This window comes from Manacus candei, unplaced genomic scaffold, assembly GCF_025592945.1.
Source record: "Manacus candei isolate 608988 ecotype Guabito, Panama unplaced genomic scaffold, ASM2559294v1 h1tg000026l, whole genome shotgun sequence".
Classification (NCBI taxonomy): Eukaryota; Metazoa; Chordata; class Aves; order Passeriformes; family Pipridae; genus Manacus; species Manacus candei.
Window position 1 is genome coordinate 6037438 of NW_026138074.1, and position 23154 is coordinate 6060591.

The following is a 23154-nucleotide window of genomic DNA, read 5'->3' on the forward strand; positions in this document are numbered from 1 at the left end:
CAACATTTTATTCAAAATACTGCTACTCCAGAACTAGTTATTGGATCAATTAATTGTAAAATCAAGCAAATATAATTCTTAAGTACCTTTTCCCTGTCACTAAAAACATTTTTTTGTGAAATCTGGCAATTTTTGTAGGAAATGAGAAGGGGATCACTGCTTGATATTACAATGAGGTAAAATATATTTTCTTTTTTCCAAGTCCCTAGAAAGTATTAGTATGATTTCTAGGTGTCACTGTGTTTGCTGTGAGGATTCCTGAATGCGTTTTCTCTGTGTTGAAATCTTATCTTTGCGTAGCTTAAAATTTAAACAAATTCTTTATATATCACTGCATGGAAACAAGACAGAGGCCTACAAAAATGCACCTAGTTATTATATTTTCTCAATGTGCCTTTCTTGCTACTCACCTTTTTACTTTATTTCAGAAAAAAATTATGAGGAATACTGAGACAAAGAAAGAAGGGTTATTCAAAATAGGAACTGTGGTGCAGAAAACAGATTTATATTCAATAGAATTATACATAATATGTTCAATAATGTCTAATGCAGCTCTAGACTTCCATATACACATGCATATACAAAGTACAGAGATTTTCACTCAACACAACAACTTGCAAAGAACTGAAAGTTTTCAAATCCCACTAAGATTGGTGAGAATTACCGGCAATTAATTGTATCCTGGAATTATTCTATAACTTAGAAGAATAAGCACTATGAAAAAAGAAATACATCCAGAGACTAACATAAAAATATGAGTGATTTGTTAATAAACCCAAATGGCTTAACAGGGGATCACGTTTCCTACCAACACTGGGGTTTTTTGGTGAAATCTATGAGGGGAAATCTATGACAGTCAGGGAGTCACTGTAGGTATTCTCCTTGCGACTACTAATCATTTCAACAATATATTTATGCATAATTTCAGTTTGCTGCTGATAGATTCAGATTATCAGCAAAATGTTGTATACCCTAAACAGCTGCATTTGCTTTCTGATACAAATACTTTGTAAAAGACAAACAGGTCTGAGTCTTATGTCTTCAAACATTCCTACCATTTTCCTGGGAAAAACATTCCAAGAATTATGATTTGTGCTACTTTATACTGGGTACTAAATGCCTTGGATAAATGTGATTTCCTCACCCTCTTTCTAAACATGTATCTTTTCCTGTTACTCCAGGTAGTTAATCCAAATACAGTCCAATACATTTTCTCTCACACAAGATGTGGAGGAACAACAGTCAGTCTAAACACATACACAAGGCTGTGACTATCTCTTGCTTACATGTAATGACATTGAAATCACCAATCAAAACTACAATTCAAGCTAACACAGTTTATTGGAAACCTCATATCCAGTGCACTGACCAGGTTGACTGCACATGACCCTGTGCTCCAGGGGTAGTGTCAGTTCTTTTGCTGGCAAGGAGGTTGTGTTTATGGGGTAATTTTGTAAGGATTTCCCTAGGAACCCATTCAGTCCATGTTCTGAGTGAACTGAAATTCAGAGAGCTGCCATTAGGAGAGAGATGAGCTACAGACAGAAAAACTGTCTGAGTAGTTACTCTATTTAATTTTAAAAATAGTTAAGCTCATCTTCTCCTGAATAAAAAAATATGATCAATTACAATACTAGACTTGCAGCATATTTTAAAATATTTTTCTGAACTAAGGTTGAATTTCAGTTTCTCATAGAACCTGTTAAAAAGACAAAAGGTTTTTCCTGCTAAGCCAGTGCAGACATGTAAATGTAAATGACTTGTAATCCAGTTGCTACCAACAATAAAGCACTTAAGAAGATGATGATACTAAGGGGAGAACATGTAAAATAATGCAAATGGACAAAAAAAAAGACCAGAAATTAAAATTTAACCATAGCATTGCAAAAGCTGTGAAAATAGTGACAAGATATATAAATACAGAATGAAGTTTAACAATCAATCACAGTGATGTTTCCAAAATGCAATCTTTACTTCCTGCTTTTTTCCTCTTTTCTCTTCAACATTTCAAGTAGAGGAGCATGCAGGAAGAGAGTGATTGCTCAAATGAGCATTTACACAGCATTAACAGTTATATTCGATGATGAAATAATTTGCTTTAAAATCTGACATTTCAGAAATAAGAGGACAGATGCTCCTGGTTAAAAATGTTTGACTAAGGCGAAACAATTCATGATTATTTTTATGAGTCCCAGAGTGGAGTCTGCAGAAACCACAGGTACTTTGTAGCTAGTTCTAGAGTAAGACTTTTGGAAAACTCTGCTTTATGTGAAATAAGTAACTCTAATAAACAAAGGCAAGAGGACTATTTAAACAAATATGTTCTTTTATCAAATTAAAAATTATCAACAAAATCCCCTCAATCAACACCAATCTTCCTTACAGAAATGTAAACCTTCAAAACTACTTTCTACCCCAACAATGGCTACAGATTACCTGGCTATGGATAGTGAACACATTGTGTTATATTTTAAGTATGTTTTTTAAACACTGACCATACCACCTACACACTAAAAAAAGATATTAAGGCAGTGTCATTGCAGCAGGCAGTTTGCAAGTCGATTAGTGGAACAGAGCATGTTCCCACCTAACCCTATTACTGTTTTCTGCAAAAGAGAGTATTTATGAGGGAAAATCATAACACATGCTACCTATATCTACTATCAAAGATTCATCTGCATTCCTGTTCCTCAGGATGGTGGATCATTTACATCCTAGCATCTCCTGAAAGATTAATGTTTCTTCTATAATTGCTCTCTTTTTGATGCTACAAACCTAAGGCACTGTCACACATTGGAAAACGGAATTCAAACAGGGAAGAAGGACTGCTACAGATGTACAGGAATAATGGAATACATTTCACCTGTTGAAAAGCAAGGAGCATTTCTTTCCTGCATAGGAAAAGGCAAAATTTTTAAAGAGGAATCATGTTAGGGTCTACATCTGGGTTAGTATCGGCTTCCACTTGATGTGAAACAATTTATACACAAAGATCAGTACTTCTCTGTGGAAAAAAGCCCCTGCTGCAGAGTTCAATTTCCTATATGTATAACCATCTCCCATCATTTCTTTAAGCTGGTAAACTTTTTGTGAATTACGAACACAAGGAGAAATATTACCAAGAGTGCTGTTAATTTACATAGCTTTTCATCTGTCACCTAAGGACCTGACTGTTCTCCCTGCATGAAGCACTTGGTACCATTTATGCATTTGCAAATTCTTCTGCCTATAGTAAACCAAAAAAGAAAAGTATTTCTTTCTTTTTTGTATCAGTTCTTCTTTTCAAAAAGTTTCCTTTTCTCAAGTTTCTATTCCTCTCTCTCAATCCTTTTTTAACTTTTATTTTCATTTTTGTCTTTTACCAACTTTCTGTTAAACATTTTCAGGAAACCTCTAGATAAGATGGTGACAGATCCAGGAGAAATAAAAAATGCATAGCACCAAAGGCAAAAAAAAAAAAAAAAACAAAAACATGAAACAACATGAAAATTGCAGAGCAGGCAAATGCTCTCTCTTTTCAAACTTCCCCACAATCAGCTCTAACATACTTCCCATAAGTAATACTATCTCACACACTGCATAGATAGGGCAAAAGCCTTATTATGTAATTAGACAAAATCTTTTAATGCCACAATGTGCACTAAATGTCGTATCTGATACCCAATAAATATGTGGGAGGCTTTCCATTTACTTCAAAGGTTACTGGACTAAACTCTGAGTGTGTGGGCTCACTAATGAGCAACTTCACTTATGCTCATGAGCCAGGCAGAGGATAGTTCCTACAAAATGCAATCTCTACAGTTCATAATTGTTTAGACGCTGGAAAATGAAAACCTGCAGAAATAATGAGCTGGTAGAGACACAGCCCACGACACATTTGCCTTTCAGAGGCTTTCCACTTAATCAAAATTTGTGGCATATGATTGGAAGAGCAAAGCATTTAAAACTAGAAATAAAAAAATGCTTAAAATTGCTATCTAGAGTGGATTGACAGCCCATTCACAAGCTGACCAAGAAAAGCCAGTCATCTACACCAGCGTGGAGACAGGGCAGAGGGAGGCACCCTTAGGGACACGTTTACATTGCAGCACAGGAGAAACACAATCGTGGTCCTGGAGAGTTCTCAACAAGCTATTTTAACTTGCTAAACAAATTAGATATAGACCTAACAGGAGTTTTTCTCCTGTCTCCTCCCACATCCACTACATAGTATCAATCCAAAGCTTCTTAAAAGCACCAGGTCTTGAAAAGATTAAGTTGAATTACAAACATGAGATTGGTACTTTGATTTACTTCGTGCTAAAATACAGACAGCACACAATATTGTTTTTTTACTGCTTTATGGCGTATACAATTACATGAAATACACATCAAACTCATCTAAATAGCTGGCCATTTAACTGTCTGTTTGGTGTGGTTGCACACTTTGTCATCCTGTGTGATCTAAAGCACAGAGTCAACTCTGAACAACAGGGCCTTTCCCCCTCCTCCCTCTCAAGGAAGGGAAAGCTCTTAAAAGGTCAGGCACCAATGCAGTTTACTGAATAAAGCTCAAGTTTGAAGAATGTGCCTTCTAAAGTGATTTTACTACCTGGGATGTAATGAATTTTACAGGCTTGCTTTGTTAAATTGCCCTGACAATCTCCATTTCCCTTTGCTTCAATCATATTAACAGAAGCTAAAGTTCACAAGTAGTAAAATATTTCAGTGTACTGAGTTGGGTCTCTAAAAAATAGATCACACACTTGACAAACATATAGGACATAATGTTTGGCATTTCATTTCATGTTTGGCTTGGCATGTCTCGTTTAGGGCAGGACAAGATGCCCTATCACACTATCTCATTACTCATGGAAATAAAACACGGTTACACCAAGGACTTGACAAATCCCATTAGATACGTCAGAAGGACAAGATTGTCCCACTGAATTGGTAAGTTCAGGGAAATATTGGAGAAGCTCCACCAAAGGCAAACATACTTAACATCATAAGAGGCACACATACAAAACTTGGGTAAATAGGTAAGAAACTGGAAATCCCTTACTGAAATGAGAAAAGGGACAGTATAAGTGAAGACAGTGAAGATAATTCTTGTTAACGGGGGCATAATTCCCTCATTAGAAGAGCACAGACATTACTCTGTTACTACTTTGTGTATTTGCCTTTGCCTTTTAAATCACACAGTCCTTAGGGGATGGGATGGACCTTCCTCTATCTTTGGTAAGTGTCTAGTACTCCTTGAAAGGTACTGCAATCCAAACAACAATGACCAAAAAGTTATAGCTTCCCCCTTTTCAATCCTGAAATAGTTCAGAAAGTTGTTTATAGTTTGCAGAATATAGGAAAGAAAACTTCATTGAATGATTATGCCATGCAAAGGAGAATTTGAAAATGATCTTGCACTAATTCAAAGCAAAGGTTTATAATGTGCAACGCAAGAGGCTCACCCCTGTATTATGATTTTCGTATTTTATTTCCAAAATACTTTTCTACGTTATTTTCTTGAAGTGCCATAGATCTGGCTATCCTGTCAGATACATCAGCACACAACTGATGTACTATGACATTGATTAAAAGTGCAACATGGTGCAATGAAGGGAAGAACTGGGCCAAGAGATGTTTTTGCTGAGATAACCCATGCTAAGTGACACAGGTAGCAAATGGAGCATCTTGACATATCTGAAGCATCCAACAGCAATCTACACTCACTGAACAAAGGAGTCTGAAACAGATCTTTAGGATGCTGGTTAATGGGCTACCGAGGCTCTTCAGAGGTAAAAAGAAAAAAGGGAAATCGATGCTCTCAAAACAATTCTAAAACAAAAGATTTGGAACTATGCATTATCATCCAATTACTCTCAGAAACATTAATAATGTTGAAGCAAGTTCAGATACGGTCAATACTTAACATAAAGAAAAAAAAAGTAGTACTTAAATAAATACACTACTCATCACCCATTGCTCCTCCTGAGTCTCAGACCTCAGTAACTGGCTTAACAGAATACTAACCAGATCTGATGTAAAAGATCTTTATTATGTATACTTATCTGGCAGCACTGACTGAAGGTGGCAGACAGTATGTGAAGGGAAGATGAGTGCATAATGGGAATACGGTTCCCCAAATCCCAAGAGGAATAAAACCCTCTAGCGATCAAGCTAAATCAAAGCTGTATGAAAAGAAACGTTCATCTAATTTAGATGCAAATATACCCAGATGCCACTGTACACCACATCTAAACAGTATTGCACAGACAGTATTACTTCCATTGTACCAACAAATGCCTATCTTCTCTGTAATAATGTTCTCTTTGATGCACATGCAATGGAAGAGTTAAGGCATATTTAGATTCAATCAACAAAACTTCATCAGCACAGTAAGATGAACAGAGATCATATCCATAGCAGGCATCTGACCTTTTCATCGCTCTCTCGCTGAATGCGCATGTGAGGCAGGCAGGCATGCACATACACACCAGCAGAAACGACATATAATGCCTGAAATCAACTTCTGGCCAAGGTATCCTGATATTTTCTCATATGGTAAGCATTTTATTCACTTCAAGCACTGGATTTTCATTTGCATCATCTACAGAACTATGTGCAGTGTTCATGCTCAGGCAATGAGCACTAAATGGAATAGAAGGCAATAAATAGAATATACATTTGTTAAATAAATGCAATACCTTTTATCGAAATCACCTATTTACTAAATTACTTATTTACTAATTCACAGTATTCAGCCAGGTTCATGACCTGCTTATCACAGACCATTAAAATTAAACCCATGTGTATTGCAGGACTTTGGTCCAAGAACAGGTTATTACACATCAACCACTTTTAAGATACCATCTACATGAATATTTTTCTCTGAAAATACATGTAACAATTTCAGGTTGTTTATCCTTCAGTAGAGGAAGGATAAATCACTAATTTATTACTATGAAATATTTTGTTGATGTATCAGAAGCTTTAGAGTTTTTCACAGTTGGTCTCCGATGTAATCTGTCATTCAGCATCTAGAAATAAAATCTTTACACTTAATGGGAGCAGGAGAAGTTAATAACACACTTGATGCTACAGTTTCAGCTTGAAAACCACAGGACTTAGCAAACTGTAATGGTCTGACAAGGCACTGGATGGAAAGCTTTGGTTACAAAGGTTTCTTTCTTAAATTCTGCAGTGTGCAAGAAGCTGTCAACTTCTGATTTGTGGCAAGCAGGTTAATTGTGGATTTTTACTTTGTTAGGACTGGTTTTGAAAACTCTAAGATGGCTTAAAACAGCTAAAATATTCACCTTACTGTACACTGCTTATACAAATTAGATATGATTCTCTTTCAAAAGAGGTTTTTGAAGAAACTGTTGGAACCTTACCTATGATTTAGGTCTCAACATGCCTCAGTTGCACCTTCTTTCAGCTCTTCAGGTTTGTGAGGGAGGAAGCAGTTCATGGATTCAGCAGGTCAAAGTGCACATCACTGACTGTGGCTGATAATTCAAGAGTTGCCCAGAAGGCCAGATGCTAAGATTTTGGTTTCAGCTTGATGGGCCAAGCTGACCTCTGGGAATGATTGTCTTATCTCAGCTTTGCCTTCAGGCTTCAAATTATCCACTGTAGGTATGTAGGCCCCCCCCCAGTGACAGACACAAGGGTTTTGTGGAATGATTTAATAATCATCCCTAAATTCTTCCAGAATAAAATCTTGCACCACATCACTAAGGGTGAAAAATAAAAGCAAGGTCTATACAAAAACAATGTTTGCTGCTTGTTTTTAAAGAAAAAAGGTTTTGGTTGGTTTTGTTTTTACCAGTATGTGAAGGAGGGGTGGTTACTTTATTGATGACTAAGAACATTATTAAATATTTGAGGGGTTTTTGCCAAATACATCTGCCTTGGATTATTTTTTCTAAAACAAAAATTAAGAACAAGTGCAAATGGAATTATTAAAAGATCAAGAGAGATCATTTGTTGATCAAAAAACCCTAATATATTCCATTTCTGTTGCAAAAGAAGACAATAAGCACATATGACAAAGCAAAATATTTTACATAGATAGAATATGAGCTAGGGCTGCAAGTTGCTAAAATCTTGAAACAATCCAGCACATCGTTCTGACAAAGGACTTTGTACTCCATTATTGCCAGCTGAATGTATCTGTTAACTTTGGGTCCAAAATATAGGTCTGTATTTTAAACCAACTAACATCAGAAGCACAAATGACTATGTGACTCTGAGCAATTTTATTTTTGAACATGATTAAAAGCGGCAGTACAACACGGCTGAGGATCATCTAAATCATCTAAACTTCCAGATTTGAGCCCCTGCTCACAAAAATCAAGTTCTGCCTTAAAAGAACTGAACTTGATTCCCTAACAAATATTTGCAGCCATATCTGTCATCTGAATATTTATATTGGGACAGCAAAATTTCATAGTTCTCTAAAACAAATATTAGAGACAGATACCTCTCAAGAGTGCATCTCTTAAGAGAGCCAATTTGAACAGAGTAGATCCTTCTCTTAGGAAATATTTTGTACATGTCAAGGTTTTTCTCTACATAATATTTACATGAACAGTAATTCTGACAAAAAAAGACCACAACACAAACAACCAAAAACATGGAAGGAGAAGTAATAAAATACTCACTTGTTTCTTACAGATCTGTAATTCGTGCCTATATTTCTCACCATTCTATCTTCAAATTAAAACTTTTTTAGCAGAGAAATATCTGCAGAGGTGATAGAGCTTTTATGGTGGCTGGTTTTTTTTTAAAAAAAAAAAGTAATCTTAAAGGGAGTAAAAACCTTCTAACTTCATGTAATCTAATCATAATTTCTTAAGGCATGTCAGATTTTATCATGATTGAAGTAAATGTTCCTTAGGGCAAAAATGCCAAGGTTTAATATGTTAGAAACTCACCTACCCTCTATTGCTATTTTCTCATATCCACTTTTCTTTGTGAAATATAGCATTTTCAAAGGCATTTAAAGTTTAGAAACACATAAATATAACTTAACTTCTATACTTCCTGTTTAGCTTACTATATTTTTGGCATTATACACAACTAGAAATTAAGCTCTAGGACACTGGCATGTCTGTCATAGCATGACTCAAGATACTTGAGCCATTGCATTTATGGTGTTAAGCAATCAGTTGATATACTCACTAAAGACAAGCTGAAGAACAGAACTTAAGCTGTGAATATTTGCAAACACTCATAGTGTCATTTTAAAACTTGCACTTATAAAATATAACATTTGAATCTAAACCTGGCAAGGCATTCAGAGGCCTAACTTTAAGGGACCAAATGAAATTTAACAGTACAACATGCAAAATGATGCAGTTTACACCTTATTAAAAATAAGAATTTCTGCTGCAAACTCTAGGGTGCTCATCAATTGACTAAAAGACAGTAAAATATACATATTACAGCACTGCAGACTATCTCTGAAAAATAATGTACAGCTCCACTCAGCCAGATTCAAGGAAGATGGACTATAAGTAGAAAAGGTATAGAAAAAGGCTATCAATCAGTGGAATATCACAAGAATTGTGAATATTCTAGAAGAGAGACTTTGCCTGCCTTGTGCAACATCCACCCCGCTCAGATCCAAAATTGCAACAGGATGGTGATAAGTGTGTAGGAACAACCTAAAAAGAATGTGTTATATTCACAGTAACAAAAGGAAGAATGCAAATGCAAATGGGATATCATTCTGGTTTCCCAATGCTTCATATAGATCAACAAGAGTGGAAAAGACTAAAGTGAACTCACACGGGATGAAAGGGGGGCATTACAGAAGGAAGAGCATTTATAAAGGCAAAGATCACTATTAAAAATTTCTAAAATACTAAGTGAAAGACTAACACATCAAAGAAATACCAGCAAACAGGCAATAAGTACTATTTACAGGTATCATTCAATGCCTGATCTGATCTATGGATCATTAATACCAGGTGATTTGAGAGTGCTGTGTTTTGTGAGAGGTTTTCATCACAGTATAAAGTGTTTTAGGTCTCAGCTACTATACATTTAAAAGACCTTTCAACAAAGAAATGGAGAAAACTGTAGAAAAACTCAGTATAAAGGATAAAGTACGAGATGATGCTCCCAGGAGGAAAGTGCCTAAGCTGATACTTTGTCAGACCATGTCCTTTAGATAAGCCTGCACCAGGCTTCCCAGATGTCTTGCGATCAAAGAGAGCCAGTACAATAGTCACTTAGAGGAGTGCAGAGAGGTTCTCTGGTAACTAATCTAATTGCTGTCTGACACAAAATGTTGAGCTCCTTCAGTGTACCCCTGTAAGCCAATCTGGAAATTACTCATATACTCAAGAGAAGTAAATAGCACGCAACAATGTAATCATGCAAGATTAAACTATTTATTTGAACTTCAAGCAAAGCAGTCTGCATCCAACACTCCTTTTTAAGATACAAAGCCTGAGTTCAAGAAGTCTTAGAAGACTGATCATACAAAAGAGAGCCATTACGTATTTCAGCTAATGAAATTTTATTCTGAAAGAGAAACATTTCCATTACCGTAGGCTCAGCAGCCCCAGGAGAGAGGACATGGCAGTGAGACTGCTGCACCCCCATTCCTGACATTTCAACATGACTGGGATCAGTTCTAGCTCCTTTACCAAACCCATAATCTTACCATGTGAAATGTGCTGTGCAGCAAGAAGGCAGTCTGAAGTGAATTAGGTCATGCAATTAGGAGTGGTGACCTTTCCCTGATGAACAGCTTTTAAGCAAGGGAAAAGATTTTTGGAAGCTAAGGCACTGCAAAATCCCTCACTTCACTGATTCCACATGCTACTTTATGCTGTGTTGCTATAATAAAGCAACACAGACATATAAATGATAGTCCTGGCTTTCCATAACAAGTTATAATTGGAGTAGGTGACTAGAAAAATGTTTAGATAAATGGTGGGATCATAACCTCTTATGCAAAATGGACAAATAAGTTATGGAAATATCTGGGAGACCCTGAGGCTGTGTAGCTCTACTACAAACCATAGGCACAGTTAAAGCAGACAGTAAATCACTAAATCTCATCTCAGATGTTACAATTTTGTTGTTATTTTGGGGTTTTTTTGCTAGTTTTTGCTGACAGATGGGGAAATACTGGCTGATTGTGACCAAGATTTAATTTACCTCCAATTTCCTTCCTACAGTACATTTCTAGAAAACATATAGTATTTTATTCCCAGTGCTTAGAGGAATTACTGGCAAATAGTCACACTCCTTCAGCACATACTATAAAAATACCACTGTAATACTTTTTGCTACTCATAAGAATTCCATTATATAATAAAATTTTCTCAAGAATATTTCTAAATTATCATCTATAAATGTGTGCATACATTGATATATGTATAGCTTCTTGAATACTTATCAACTATGTATGCACATAGTAAAACCCCTTATGTCCATACACAGAGAGACAGAACTGTGACACTGCACTGGAACACCATCATCTATTAAGTAAGTGGGATAGTAAAGTGGCAAAGATACCTTTAAAGACAGGTGTCTTTCTTCAAGGCATCTTTTCTTTCTTTATCTGTCTACCAGCTGCATTTAAAAACCCAAATTATAGAACTCCATGAAGAAATGACGTCTGAGACACAGACTTCAGTTTCAACTCTTAAAAAAGTATGTCCACTTCTTCCAAGGAATTCAAAGCCCAGCTTTCTACCATCAAGCCTTAATTATCCCAACTCTAAAGTTTTCTGACTGGAAATGAACATCTTTCTTCACTATCTCTTTTTCTTTTTGAACCTTGATAAAAATATCAAAATAGCAGATGACTGACAAGTGGCAATTATTGAACATACTCTGCTTTGCTACTTACTGGCACAGAGATAAGCAAAGTTGTATCCATTTTAACAAGGGGAAAGTATACCTCCTATCAAATACTATATCCATATTCTAATTCTATGTTCACCCCAGGAAAGGTCCAACTTTTCCATATAAAAATGCCTTTACAGTTGCTATCATCAAAGTTTTCATTGTTCTCCATGGCTTTTGAGACATAGTAGACATTATGAGGCATAGTAGACGAAATAACCATTGTACCTCCATTACTGCAATGTAAGGGGTGTCTTTGGTAGATGCAAACCTCCCAGAGGTCCTCAGGACATACCTTTGTATAGTTTCTTTGGGAATCACAGAAAGACTCCCTCTGCCTAGTTACAGGAATTGGCTATTTAGGGTCCCTAGGTTTTTCCATGTGTCCACCATTTTGGATTATGACTCTTAATAATAAGACTCATTTTCTTCCATGAGGAGTAGGGAAAGCAGAACAGCATGACTATACATCCCCCCTGAATAAGATTCATCTGCACAGCATGACATCTGCTGCAGTCCTTTCCTCCTTTTAGATACAAAGGCTTGTGCTGCAGCATTGCTGGTAACATCACACCCGAGCAGTGGGCACAAGATAAAGTGCACAGGGGTACTTCAGTAGCCCCTGGCAAAGATAAAGTCCTCAAGCCTGCTGACAGAATTGGTCAGACATTGATCCACTGGTGCCATTAGTTTCAGGCATTGTTCAGCAACATGACAGATTCTAATTCGATCTAACATTTAAGGAAAGCTGGGATCAAACAATCCCAGACTTTAGGGGAGGCATTTATAATGCCTTATTTACACACAGACGTGGGGGTTTTCAGTATATTTCTTTTTGACACAACACTGAACATGTGTCCTCATACTTGGGGTTGTACTTTCTTCACTTGGTGTGTTAAAGGAATAGTTCTGTTACTTTAACACTTCAATTATTTCTGGGGTACATTTTTCTAAAGCTGACAGCTCTTATTTAAAAAAAAATTATCTTCCTAGGTTTAATCAAATATACGCATTTATCCTTGTACAAAATGAAGACTGCCTTAAAAAGTACCTGATACCAGCCAAATGTACCCTTCCTCTGTGTCCATTTTTCCATTTCCCATGCTGCAGCACTACAAAGTATTAGCAATATTCATCTCTTGTCCAGTATATTGATACAAAATGACCCTATAATCTTCCTCTCAGCTCTGCTCGCATATTACAAAAACAGTTTACCATGCTTCATGTTCATTCCTTAGCAACTGCTCCTTGCTTCTAAGAACCGCTTCCCTATTTACGCATGCACATCCTGGCACATCTTAAAACTGGAAACAGAACAGGGATTGACGGAAGTTATGATTGCATTTCACAAAATCATAAGTGGCATGAAAAAGATTCACAGGGAACAAGAGCCTTCTGTCTCTTCTGATACAAGAATTAGCACGCAATCAATGAAATCAACATTGCAGGTCTAGAGCAAGCAAAGGAGATCGTTCTCTGAAGAACATAAGCTTAAACTGAAGAATTTTGTATGGCCAAATGTTGTGCTGCCAAAATTTTAAATGGGGAAAAAAAAAAAAGGCAGGATAAATTCTTTATTTGGGGATCGAAAGGCAGTTCTACAAAAGACTATTCAATACAAGCTGAGGAAATCCCAAGTTGCAAATTGCTAGAGGCTAGGAGACTACACTGGGGAAGTATCTCAGATGCTTTCTGGTTCTTGTACTCCTCTATTGGCATGTGCTAAAGCGCACTACCAGAAAGAGAATCTGATGCCAGAGGGAACTTTATTCTGGCCTGATATGGCCAGTTTTACATTCTTAAATCATTTACATTTATTTTGATCACATCAAAGCTAGTCTAACATGACTGAAAATAGAATTCAACCCTTTATGTCACCATAATCTCCCTTTCTGAGCACAAAGGGAAAGTATAAGGACTAAAAAATTCCATGAGCTGCCATCATGACTCAGTTTGTTGTATTCATCATGAGGAGAGCCTAATTTGATAATTTTATACAAAGGAAAAATAGAGGTTCTTTTTACAGCGACAAAAATTATCATTCATTAGTGAATAAAACTGCATCTAAATCTAAATTTATTTAGATTACAGACAAACCACTCAGACGTTGGTTGAATGGGAGACATTCATTAATACGGAAATAACAAGCAGAGTATTCACTAATACGGTAATATTTAGATATTCAGAGGGGGATGCACACGTGCACAGGGAATATCTCTGCATATTACCAGTAGATTTGCATTTACTGGTAGAGTGTGTACCTGTGTATTTCCAGGCTGATGAGTTGTTACACAGGCTTGCACATCAATGCTACTGAAGCTTGCACACTTGCTTTCCCAATCAAACCAAATAATCTGAAAGTGACCCAATTTTCATATAAATTGCATTGATTTGTTGAAGCTGTGTCTCAGTCCAGACTAAGTGGTACCACAAAAAGCATGCACATAGCCTCCTGCTGGTGGTCATATGAATCTCCTTCTCCTCCCAAGGAAGCATGATAGATACAAGGAATTTTTTGTCTCTCACCTTACAAAAGCACTGTCCTCATTCTGAGCTACAGAAGAATACGATTAAATGATATGTCACTGAAGGAAAGGCTACGTCCATTTTCTACCACAGTAATATTTTCTAAAATCACAGCTTTGTATCATTTCAGAGTGCACTGGGTTTTTCCTGGTGAGTAAAGATGTGCTTACTGAATTTAGAACATAGTTTCTCTCAGTCTGAACTGCAGATTCCCAAGCTGCATAGTTGTGGTCGGATAACTCCTCCACGGGGCATTCAGAGTTTCCTGAGTATGGAGGCAAAAAAAGAATTAATCTGATTCCAGTGTTTAACTCATTTGCAGGACTCAGATTTCCTGTTCTGCAAACATAAAGGGTTTGCAAAGAGCGCGTAAGACCTTCCAAGATGTATAGCTATGTGAGTGCTAAAGATAGGGAGTCCCATTCTTCTCTCTGGCTCAAATTGCCAAAGCTCTGTGGATTTCAGCTGTATTATTACCAATTCAAATGTGTTCCAAGTCAGAGGAAAGTCAAGAACAATGTGTATTTATGAAAAAGGCCAACTCTTGTTTGGCTGAAGTTCATAACCCGAAAAGAACCCAGTAATTCCACTATTCTTCAGCTTAAAAGTTGGCTACATTTTTCACTTTCAGCATCTGTTCTGTGGTGCAAGGCATTAATAGCATGGAGGTGGATATATTTACTGATTGTTTTTATTTTAATTTTCAAAGGCACAGGAATGTTTTAATCTGAGATGAAGTTACAGTGTGAAAAAAAATCAAGTCAATCTAGAAACTAAAGCAGCACTTAAAAAGGGAAGGAAAATACCATGGCCAGGTCTGTTTGGGGTGATAGCTAGAGAATAAACATGATTGTATGTGCCGTAAGATTTTCTAAGCTAACTTTAGTGGTTAAGAAAGATGCTGAGCTAGTTTTTGGGAACAAAGGAACACAGCACTGACCTAATTCCTCTCAATTAGCCAATAGTAAAGTTGCATTCACTTTTAGAGAGAAGAATTACGTTAAGCAGTTCTCAAAACTCCCAGAAATTACTGTTTATAAATTTGGCAGGTGTGGTACAAAAGCTGTGGATGTGCACACCCCATTTCAGGCTGACCTACATGTTTTTAGGAGTAGCACATGCAAGCATCAAAGGACTGCTGGATCTTAATACCCTCAGGATTACTTGATGTTCTTGTTTCAAGAATGGCTCAAGCTAATGCATTCTATATTGGCTTGTGAATGTTCATATAAAAGCAGGAATAGGATCATAGCTCACTTTGCACTGGCTACCGTATAGTTCTCAGGTAGAAGCATGAAATTGTCCCAGCTAGATGAGACTAGGAAGTCCTTCCATTAATGTCATGCATCTTTGATATCACCCCAATCAATCACTCTTTGTGCAAAGCTGCTCACTGCTTTAGACTTGATTGTGTAGGAAGCTCATAGGACAATGTCATCTGCTACTGCAGATTTTCTGAAATTTAAAGTTAGCACTTTGCTAGCACATCTGTGAATTGAATCCTCAATTTACATTGTGTTTCATATGGAAAAACAAAACAACAAAAAACTACACAAAACTTTCAGGTTTGGAAAGGTACATCTTTGTACGAAATTTTGAAATAAAATCTGATACAAAAAAATAATTTAGCATCTTGTCAATGCTTTTACGTTGTCAATCATTATCCTTTAAGTAATGGAAAAACCTGCACTTATGGGCCAGCTACAGCTGGGAAACTATGATTCCCCATTACAAGAGTGAAAGATAGTTTATGCAAAACAAGAACACAGGTAAGTGGATAAGAGAGGATGAGGAGGGCACAGCTTTGATAAGTGGCATTACATGAAACTTGGTGCTTATGGTTAGTTCTTCTGCAGGACACTTTTGGTATGGTTGACTTGGTAAAAGAAATCAAAGGAGAGAGATACTCGCACCTGTAATTTCCACATCTAAACTGAACCACCTTTCACTTCCTTCCAGCTATAATGTTTTGTTGTCACTTAACACAGGATCAATTCAGGTCAGTATTGGTCAGCCAGTATGTACCGTGCAAAAGTACAGGGAAAGATACTTAACATTTTAGGAAGATAAGAGGAAGGCTCACTAGAAAGTGCTCCACACACATGCACTAGTTGTGCCAAATGTCTCCGACAACTGTTGCAGCAGCAGCCCACGCCTGGCTGTACAATTCATTCAGAAACGATGTGGAAGGTGGCCAGCAGCAGCACAGCCATGTTCTTAGCTTATCCTACAATGCTGAGCATGCTGAGGTTTCCAGAGTCACTAAGCCCCTGCTCCAGCAGCAAGAAAATCCAATAGTTTATAAATAGCCAGTACAAATATTAGATTTCATAGAACAGTTTGCTGGGGGTGGGGGATCAGGTAATTAAAAAACAGGATTAAAACAAAGCCTGACAGTTTCAATATTGAGCTCTAAAACTCCTAGCATCCTGCTTTGTTTTCAAAAGCAAAGTTAACTCAGTTGAATAAGGCTGTTATCCACCAATATTATACAAAAACTCAACCAACCATTATCCCAAAGTTTGCTTAGCTAAAATTTGCAGACATTTCAATTATGAGTTAATAAATCACTTGTGGGGTTAAGTGTATCATGTGGATAGGCCATATTTCATATTTTGTAAGGATAGAATTTTTATTATTTTCCTGAATTTTTAAACTGCAAAAACCAAATAATTAAAACTTTTCCATAAAAATCTAGATTAAAAAATATTGGGCAGACTGGAAAGTCTTTCCAGTTTAAGGAACAGGCCTTTAGAGTATTGGTATATGATCCAGAAAAAAGGGAAGTAATTTAAAAATAAGAGAAAATGAAGCTGAAAAATGAGCAGACAGAATGGATTTATTTGGTCAGCTGACTCATACCAGAGCAATTCCTAAAACCTACGCAGAAGCCTGGAAAATAAATAAGATTCTTCTGTGGGACTTTCATTTCCTTGGTCCTTGGAGAAAAACTGTCAATTTAACTATACAGCAACCAGCTCTCTGTTCCTCTTCAGGAGCTCTTATGCTTGGCTCTGTTCAGTGGGAAACAGCTTCCTTTTGTCTTTCATCTAGATGGTGATTATTCCCTGTATTTAAGCTTCTGCATGATGGAGAGACGTGAAAAAACCAAAATCACTTTCTGTAATTCCCTTGTCGAGCAAAACACATCAGAGCCTACCAGCACAGTCCTTTTTCAGAACCAGTTCCTTCAGTGTACCCTCTGGATGGCAATTACTGCAGCAGAGTAGTTAAGAAATGGACTTAGACAACTGCCAGTGCTAATTAAATATTCCTTCAATGTTCACATTTTTCACATGGGTCCTGAGGATGTCTAAATGCATTTGACATACAAAAGGAAAACCCAAAGAAGACATGCATCATCTAATACATTTTTAATCCTTATAAATGCATTTGGAATAACAGCAGGATTGAAAACACTTCCTTTGTGAATGTATTTGTTTCAACACTCTCGATGTGCTGCTAGATATTAAAGAAGGTATTACTCTCTGCAAGAACCTACCTTTGCCTGAATTTCCACTTTATGCAATCTTACAGCAGACTAAAACTGGAAATAAAAGACGGGAGAGAGAACCCCAAAATGTCTGTTCTGTGAAGGTATAAACTGATTGCACAGTTCATCTTCAGGCTGACACAAGCTCAGATGCTCAAATTTATTTAGACAGCAGACTTCTATTGATTTTTCAGGTGATTTAGACTCCTCGGCATCACTAAAAGCTTACATATAAACTAGATTAAGAAGTGTCCTCATGAATGTGTAATTCTGGGTGAAGGACTATTGCAAATCCCAAGAACAGTCGTGGCTACAGATTTTATTAGAACACTGATACATTTTTCATGTGTACTAGGCTTCCTTGCCTACTTGTCTGAGCCAACTCCCATATTACTGAGATTCTCCTTATTAATTTTCCATATTCTGTCTATAACATTTTTCTAGAAAATGCAGGAAAGGAGCATATGGAAAAATCCAAACTGATATATAAAACATATACACAAAGACTGCCTTTCCTGTGTCATGTTTGTGTAGTCCCTAGCACAAAGAGACAAACTAATCAATAATTCCTGTGAGATTACCCAGGAACATATAAATTGGGTCATTTTTAGTAGGAAAACAAACCCAAAAAACCACCTGGACTCTACAAGCCTGTACAAGCAGGCACTCCATACATACAAATCTGCTCCATACAAAGCAAATCTGCTTTGTCCAAAGGCAAACAAGAAGCACGTAGTAAAATAAGCCATGCCAGCTAGGAAAACACTCCATAGCATTAATTCTCCTCAATAAATTAAATTCTTAATAAGCACTTCTGAAAGCGATGGACAACTTAGATGAGCTATATTGGATGTAGGACAGAGGCAGTAATCAAAGCTTCTGCTTCAGGTACCTGTGAGAGAGAAATGCTAAAGAGGCAAGGTGAAAACACACACATGTACAAGAGCCTCACACAACTGTCATGCAGGTGGGAGGTTGTGTGGGTCCTTGTCCCACAAAGTGGACAGCTGTTCATGGGCCCATGAGACCTCATCTCCCAGCTGCCATCACTACCTCTGCAGGCATAATACTGCTGTTCCTCTCTCTCAGCCAAATACTCTCCTGACTACTTCAAATCAGAACAAAAAGAGAGGTCCAAACATGTTTAATGGTTAGGGGATTTTTCCCTTTGTGGGTTTATGGGATGTATTAGCCTCAACAGAATAGTGACGGGACTTGGAGCATCAATCCACCAGAGTTTAACTTTCTTCCAGAGGCAGCACTATGAAATAAAATCAGCCAAAATGGTGTCCAAATGCCATAAAAAAGACGGAGGTGGTTGTATTTAAGCATCGATAAAATGAGTATATTTTACTCAAGTATCCACAAGATACTTCTGCTAGCCAACATGGGTGGGGGTTCAGTTCTGCTTTTTGTTTTTCAAAGAAGATTCCTGGATTTCTATGAGAAAAATTATATTGTGTTACAATTGAGAAAGAACCACTCTTTCCGAGTAAGATTTCTCTCCAGGAAAACATCACAGTTGATACCAACACCTCAGCAGACTTTCTCTCTCTACTGAAGAAGGCCAGCACATAGCAAAAGTTGGCCGACGCCTTTTCACTTTTATTCAAAAGCATCCACAACTGGACTGACATTTTTAACATTCACAGAACACAGGTTACAGTCTATCTTCTCCCAGGCCTTTACATGGGGCAGTTTCCCTGCATTGCAATGCAGAATAAAAGATAGAGGACACTGACGCTATTTTTTAAACATATGCCATGAAAAAGGTTTAGGGAATTTCTTCAGACTTACTCTTTTTATTTCACTGGAGAGCCACCATTCACTACTAATTAAAGCAGCTCTTGAAATAAAACTGCTCTGGATAAACTTCCAGAAGTGGAGGCTAAATTTTTCTTCTGCTTCTTTCTTCAAACCTCTTCTGAGCCCTCACTGTTAATTCAGACACTGGCAGGTAATGCTGTCTTTCAGTCCTGTTACACAACTTGGTTTCCAACATGTGCAAGAACTAACATGTTTCTCCAGATAGACTTGCTTTCCCAGGCCCCTGCCTTCTCAGAAATGTGAGGTACTTTGTGTGGAGTCATCTCAATTTCCTTTGAAACCCCATTTTTCTAAATACTTAGATTTTTTTGGAGATAAGAAAAGTCAGTTGTATATTTATCTTGAACTGTCAAACACACTAAAAAGAGTCTATCTGGGATTCCAGGCACCGTAGCTAAATAATAAAAATACAGTCAGTCTTATGCAAACAAATGTGTACACACCAGCTGCCTCAAAGTCTCGCAGGGCAGAAAACTACTCCTGCCACAGAGTCCCAGAAAACAAACCAACCAAGGGCTGGTACAGCCCTTCTCACTCTGTAAACACCAGGCTTTGCTTTTAGTCCCTAAAATATTGGACAATCCAAACCACAGTGTTTTAAGTCACCATCTTTTTTGGTATTTCCCCACATACAAGGTACTGAAACTGTTCATTGTTCTGAATCATGACAACACCAAATATAGATTTATCTTTCAATCCTATCTTTAAATCTCTAATTTTAAATCTACAACTTTACAGATTTATATGGATTTATATTTTATATAGATTTTTTATAGATTTACTCCTCCCTAGAAATAGCTATTTGATATCAATCAGTAGGACAAAATATATCTCCTGTCTTTGGTTTCTTTTTCACAGCTTGACTAATGCATCAAATTGCCTATATTTTAACAAGGACCTGCTGTATATCTGAGAAATAAAATGGCGCAGTCCTTAGTAGAAGTTCACATTCTTCAGCTTGCCATCTTTTACTCATTTGAAAAAAACATTTTTTATCACCATGTGTCAATAAAAACTAAGAGCCAATAAAACAGCCTAGCTTACATTGTGGGGCACTGTTAAACAGAAATACATGGATGACATCCAATTTCTTTCAGGAACAGTGAGTGTAATGCAGTAGAAGTCAAAAGAACCTCATTTACCAGCAATGATTTTTTTTCTTATAAAAAACACCAAAACTATGCTTGATATTGTAGAAAAACAAAGGTTTAAACAGCCAGCATTCCTTTAAAAGAGAATCTTTAAATATGGTGATTGTTTTTTACTTAATTTGCCTCTTTTTTGTAATTACCTGTTTGTTTTTACTGTTTGAGATTCTAGGACAGCATCATTTCTACAGAGACTAAATCAGGCAATATTAAGAGCTTTTTGGGATTCTTGGGCAAGGTATTTTTAAAGTACAAAGCAACAGCCATTTCTGGTGGCTGACACAGTCTAGAGCACAAAGACAAATTATTATGCCATCAGAAAGGTAACAGCTGAACCACACAATGGTCATTTACTGTCTCCCCATCAGCCCCTTTGCCTGGGAAAAAAGGATAATTCCAGGACCAGAGTAATTGAGCTCACTGCACTTGCTATGGCTTCTGCTGCCCCTCTGAACAGATGCCAGTCACCTTCAGATAACCTTTAGAAACTATTCTTTCAGCAACCTGCTACACTTCCATTTATGTCCTCAAAATAATTAAACAAACCAAGGAGAAACCAAACCAAGGCAGATCAAAGAAATTTTCCTTATGTTCAGTCAGTCACTCCTTCAGAGAAGCCCACAAGACACATAAGAAAAGAGCACCTTTTCCAAAGCAAAGGAACCAAATGAAGACAACTCTGAGGTAAAGAAAAGGCAACTCTTTCACCCATCAGTTAGCACAAAGGCATTTCCAGTGCTCTTCCACTCTGGTGCCCTCTATCTTACAATACTCTCCAGAGAGAGGAGCAGAGAGAGTGTGCCAGAGTGGAGCCCATTAAATGAGACACAGCTCTCAAGAACACAGACAAACCATAGGATGAATAAGGCACTGGAACCAAAGGATGAAAAAATCACTGGAATAAGCAATCCAAAACCTTAAGAAAAACAGGAGCAAAACAAACTCTTGGAAATTTAACGCAACAGCTCAAATAATCCTGCAATAACACAGTTGTTCTTACCTTTGCCATCTGTGCCTGCACGCCATTTGCTTTGAGAGATGCTACTGCTTTCTGTGCTGCTGCTGGACTGTCAAAATCTACAAAACCATAACCTGAAAAATAAATGGATAAACAGAGATCTTCAGTATCATCCATGTGTACGTGAACAGATAAAGATTTTATTTTTAAAAAGAAGGAAACCCTTTCCATTCTCTCATACTGTCTCCTAGTCTTCCAGTAGCACTGCCACCACACCTCTATTTCACACATCTTTTCTCCTGAAGCTAGTGGGATTTAAGGGAATGCAGTTACCTGAAGATTCAAAGTGCACAAAGGTATGCAGCAGAGGAGGAGAGAAGGTTGGATCTGTCCTAACAAATAAATGGTCCCTGGCAGCAGACGAGTACAGACATTTGTGGGGCTCTCTGGTGCTCTGGAGTCCTGCCCCATCTCTTCCATAAGAGGAGGTAGCAGTATGGCTCTTCCTGGGACACAAAGCTAGAGAAAATAATGCCCTTTTCCTGTCCCTTTAACCTATACAAGGAGTAAGCTTCAGAAGAGGAGGCCAGCAAGTCTCTGCAGTGGGCTGGGGCCATCTGTGCAGAGACAGGGAGAGCAGCCTTCTAGCAGGTGGGACCAATTCAGGGAGAAATTGCAATGTGTGCTCTACAACCAACTGCTAGATAGCTCTAGAGGATGGTAAGACAGTAAAGTCACAGCTTTGGTTAAACCACATCCCTTTCATCTCACTGCTCTCTCGGCTGGAACAAGGGGCAAATCCCTGCCAGGAACTGCTTTAGGGTATCATCTGAACAGCAGCTTAGTGAGGTTAGATCTGAGGGATTGATAAGGGATAATCATCTGCTTTTAAGTGGCTTTCTTACTCCCAGTATTTGCATTAGTTTAGTATATTAATCAGCCAGTCACTTCCTATCTTCTCTTCTTCCTTCATTTTTTTCTTCCTTTAACCAGCATGACTGATATGTTCGAGGAACACCAGTGCTGTTAAGCTGGATAGCAACAACTCTGAAAGTATTTTTATTTTCCTAAAGACATAAAGTAGGGCTAGGAGGACAAAGAATGGACTTTTCAAAACTTCTAGAGCACTGAGCTATCCCTCATTTTCAACAGCATTTAAATGTCTTGCTCACAAAGATTTCAATTGAATTAGGAAGATTTAAAAATCTCACCAAGCACCGATTTAGGCAGCTGCATGTATTTCACAATCCATACGGGGAAACCCTCAACCTACATCCTTACAAGCAATTACAGCGCAGGTACGCATGTGCTGCTCAGACAAGCTGTGGCCAGGGGCCACATCTTTGGCATCT

The 23154-nt window shown here is 37.5% G+C and overlaps 1 protein-coding gene across 7 annotated transcripts in view; it reads right to left on the minus strand.

Annotated features, from left to right (window-relative positions):
* The window catches only part of RBMS3 (RNA binding motif single stranded interacting protein 3), a 765077-nt gene that overhangs the window by 239122 nt on the left and 502801 nt on the right, over positions 1 to 23154 (minus strand). For all 7 annotated transcript variants that reach the window (XM_051789016.1, XM_051789015.1, XM_051789013.1 and 4 more), the window contains one exon: positions 21845 to 21936. In XM_051789016.1, the coding sequence (XP_051644976.1) occupies positions 21845 to 21936 (92 nt within the window). The remainder of the gene's footprint in view (positions 1 to 21844; positions 21937 to 23154) is intronic.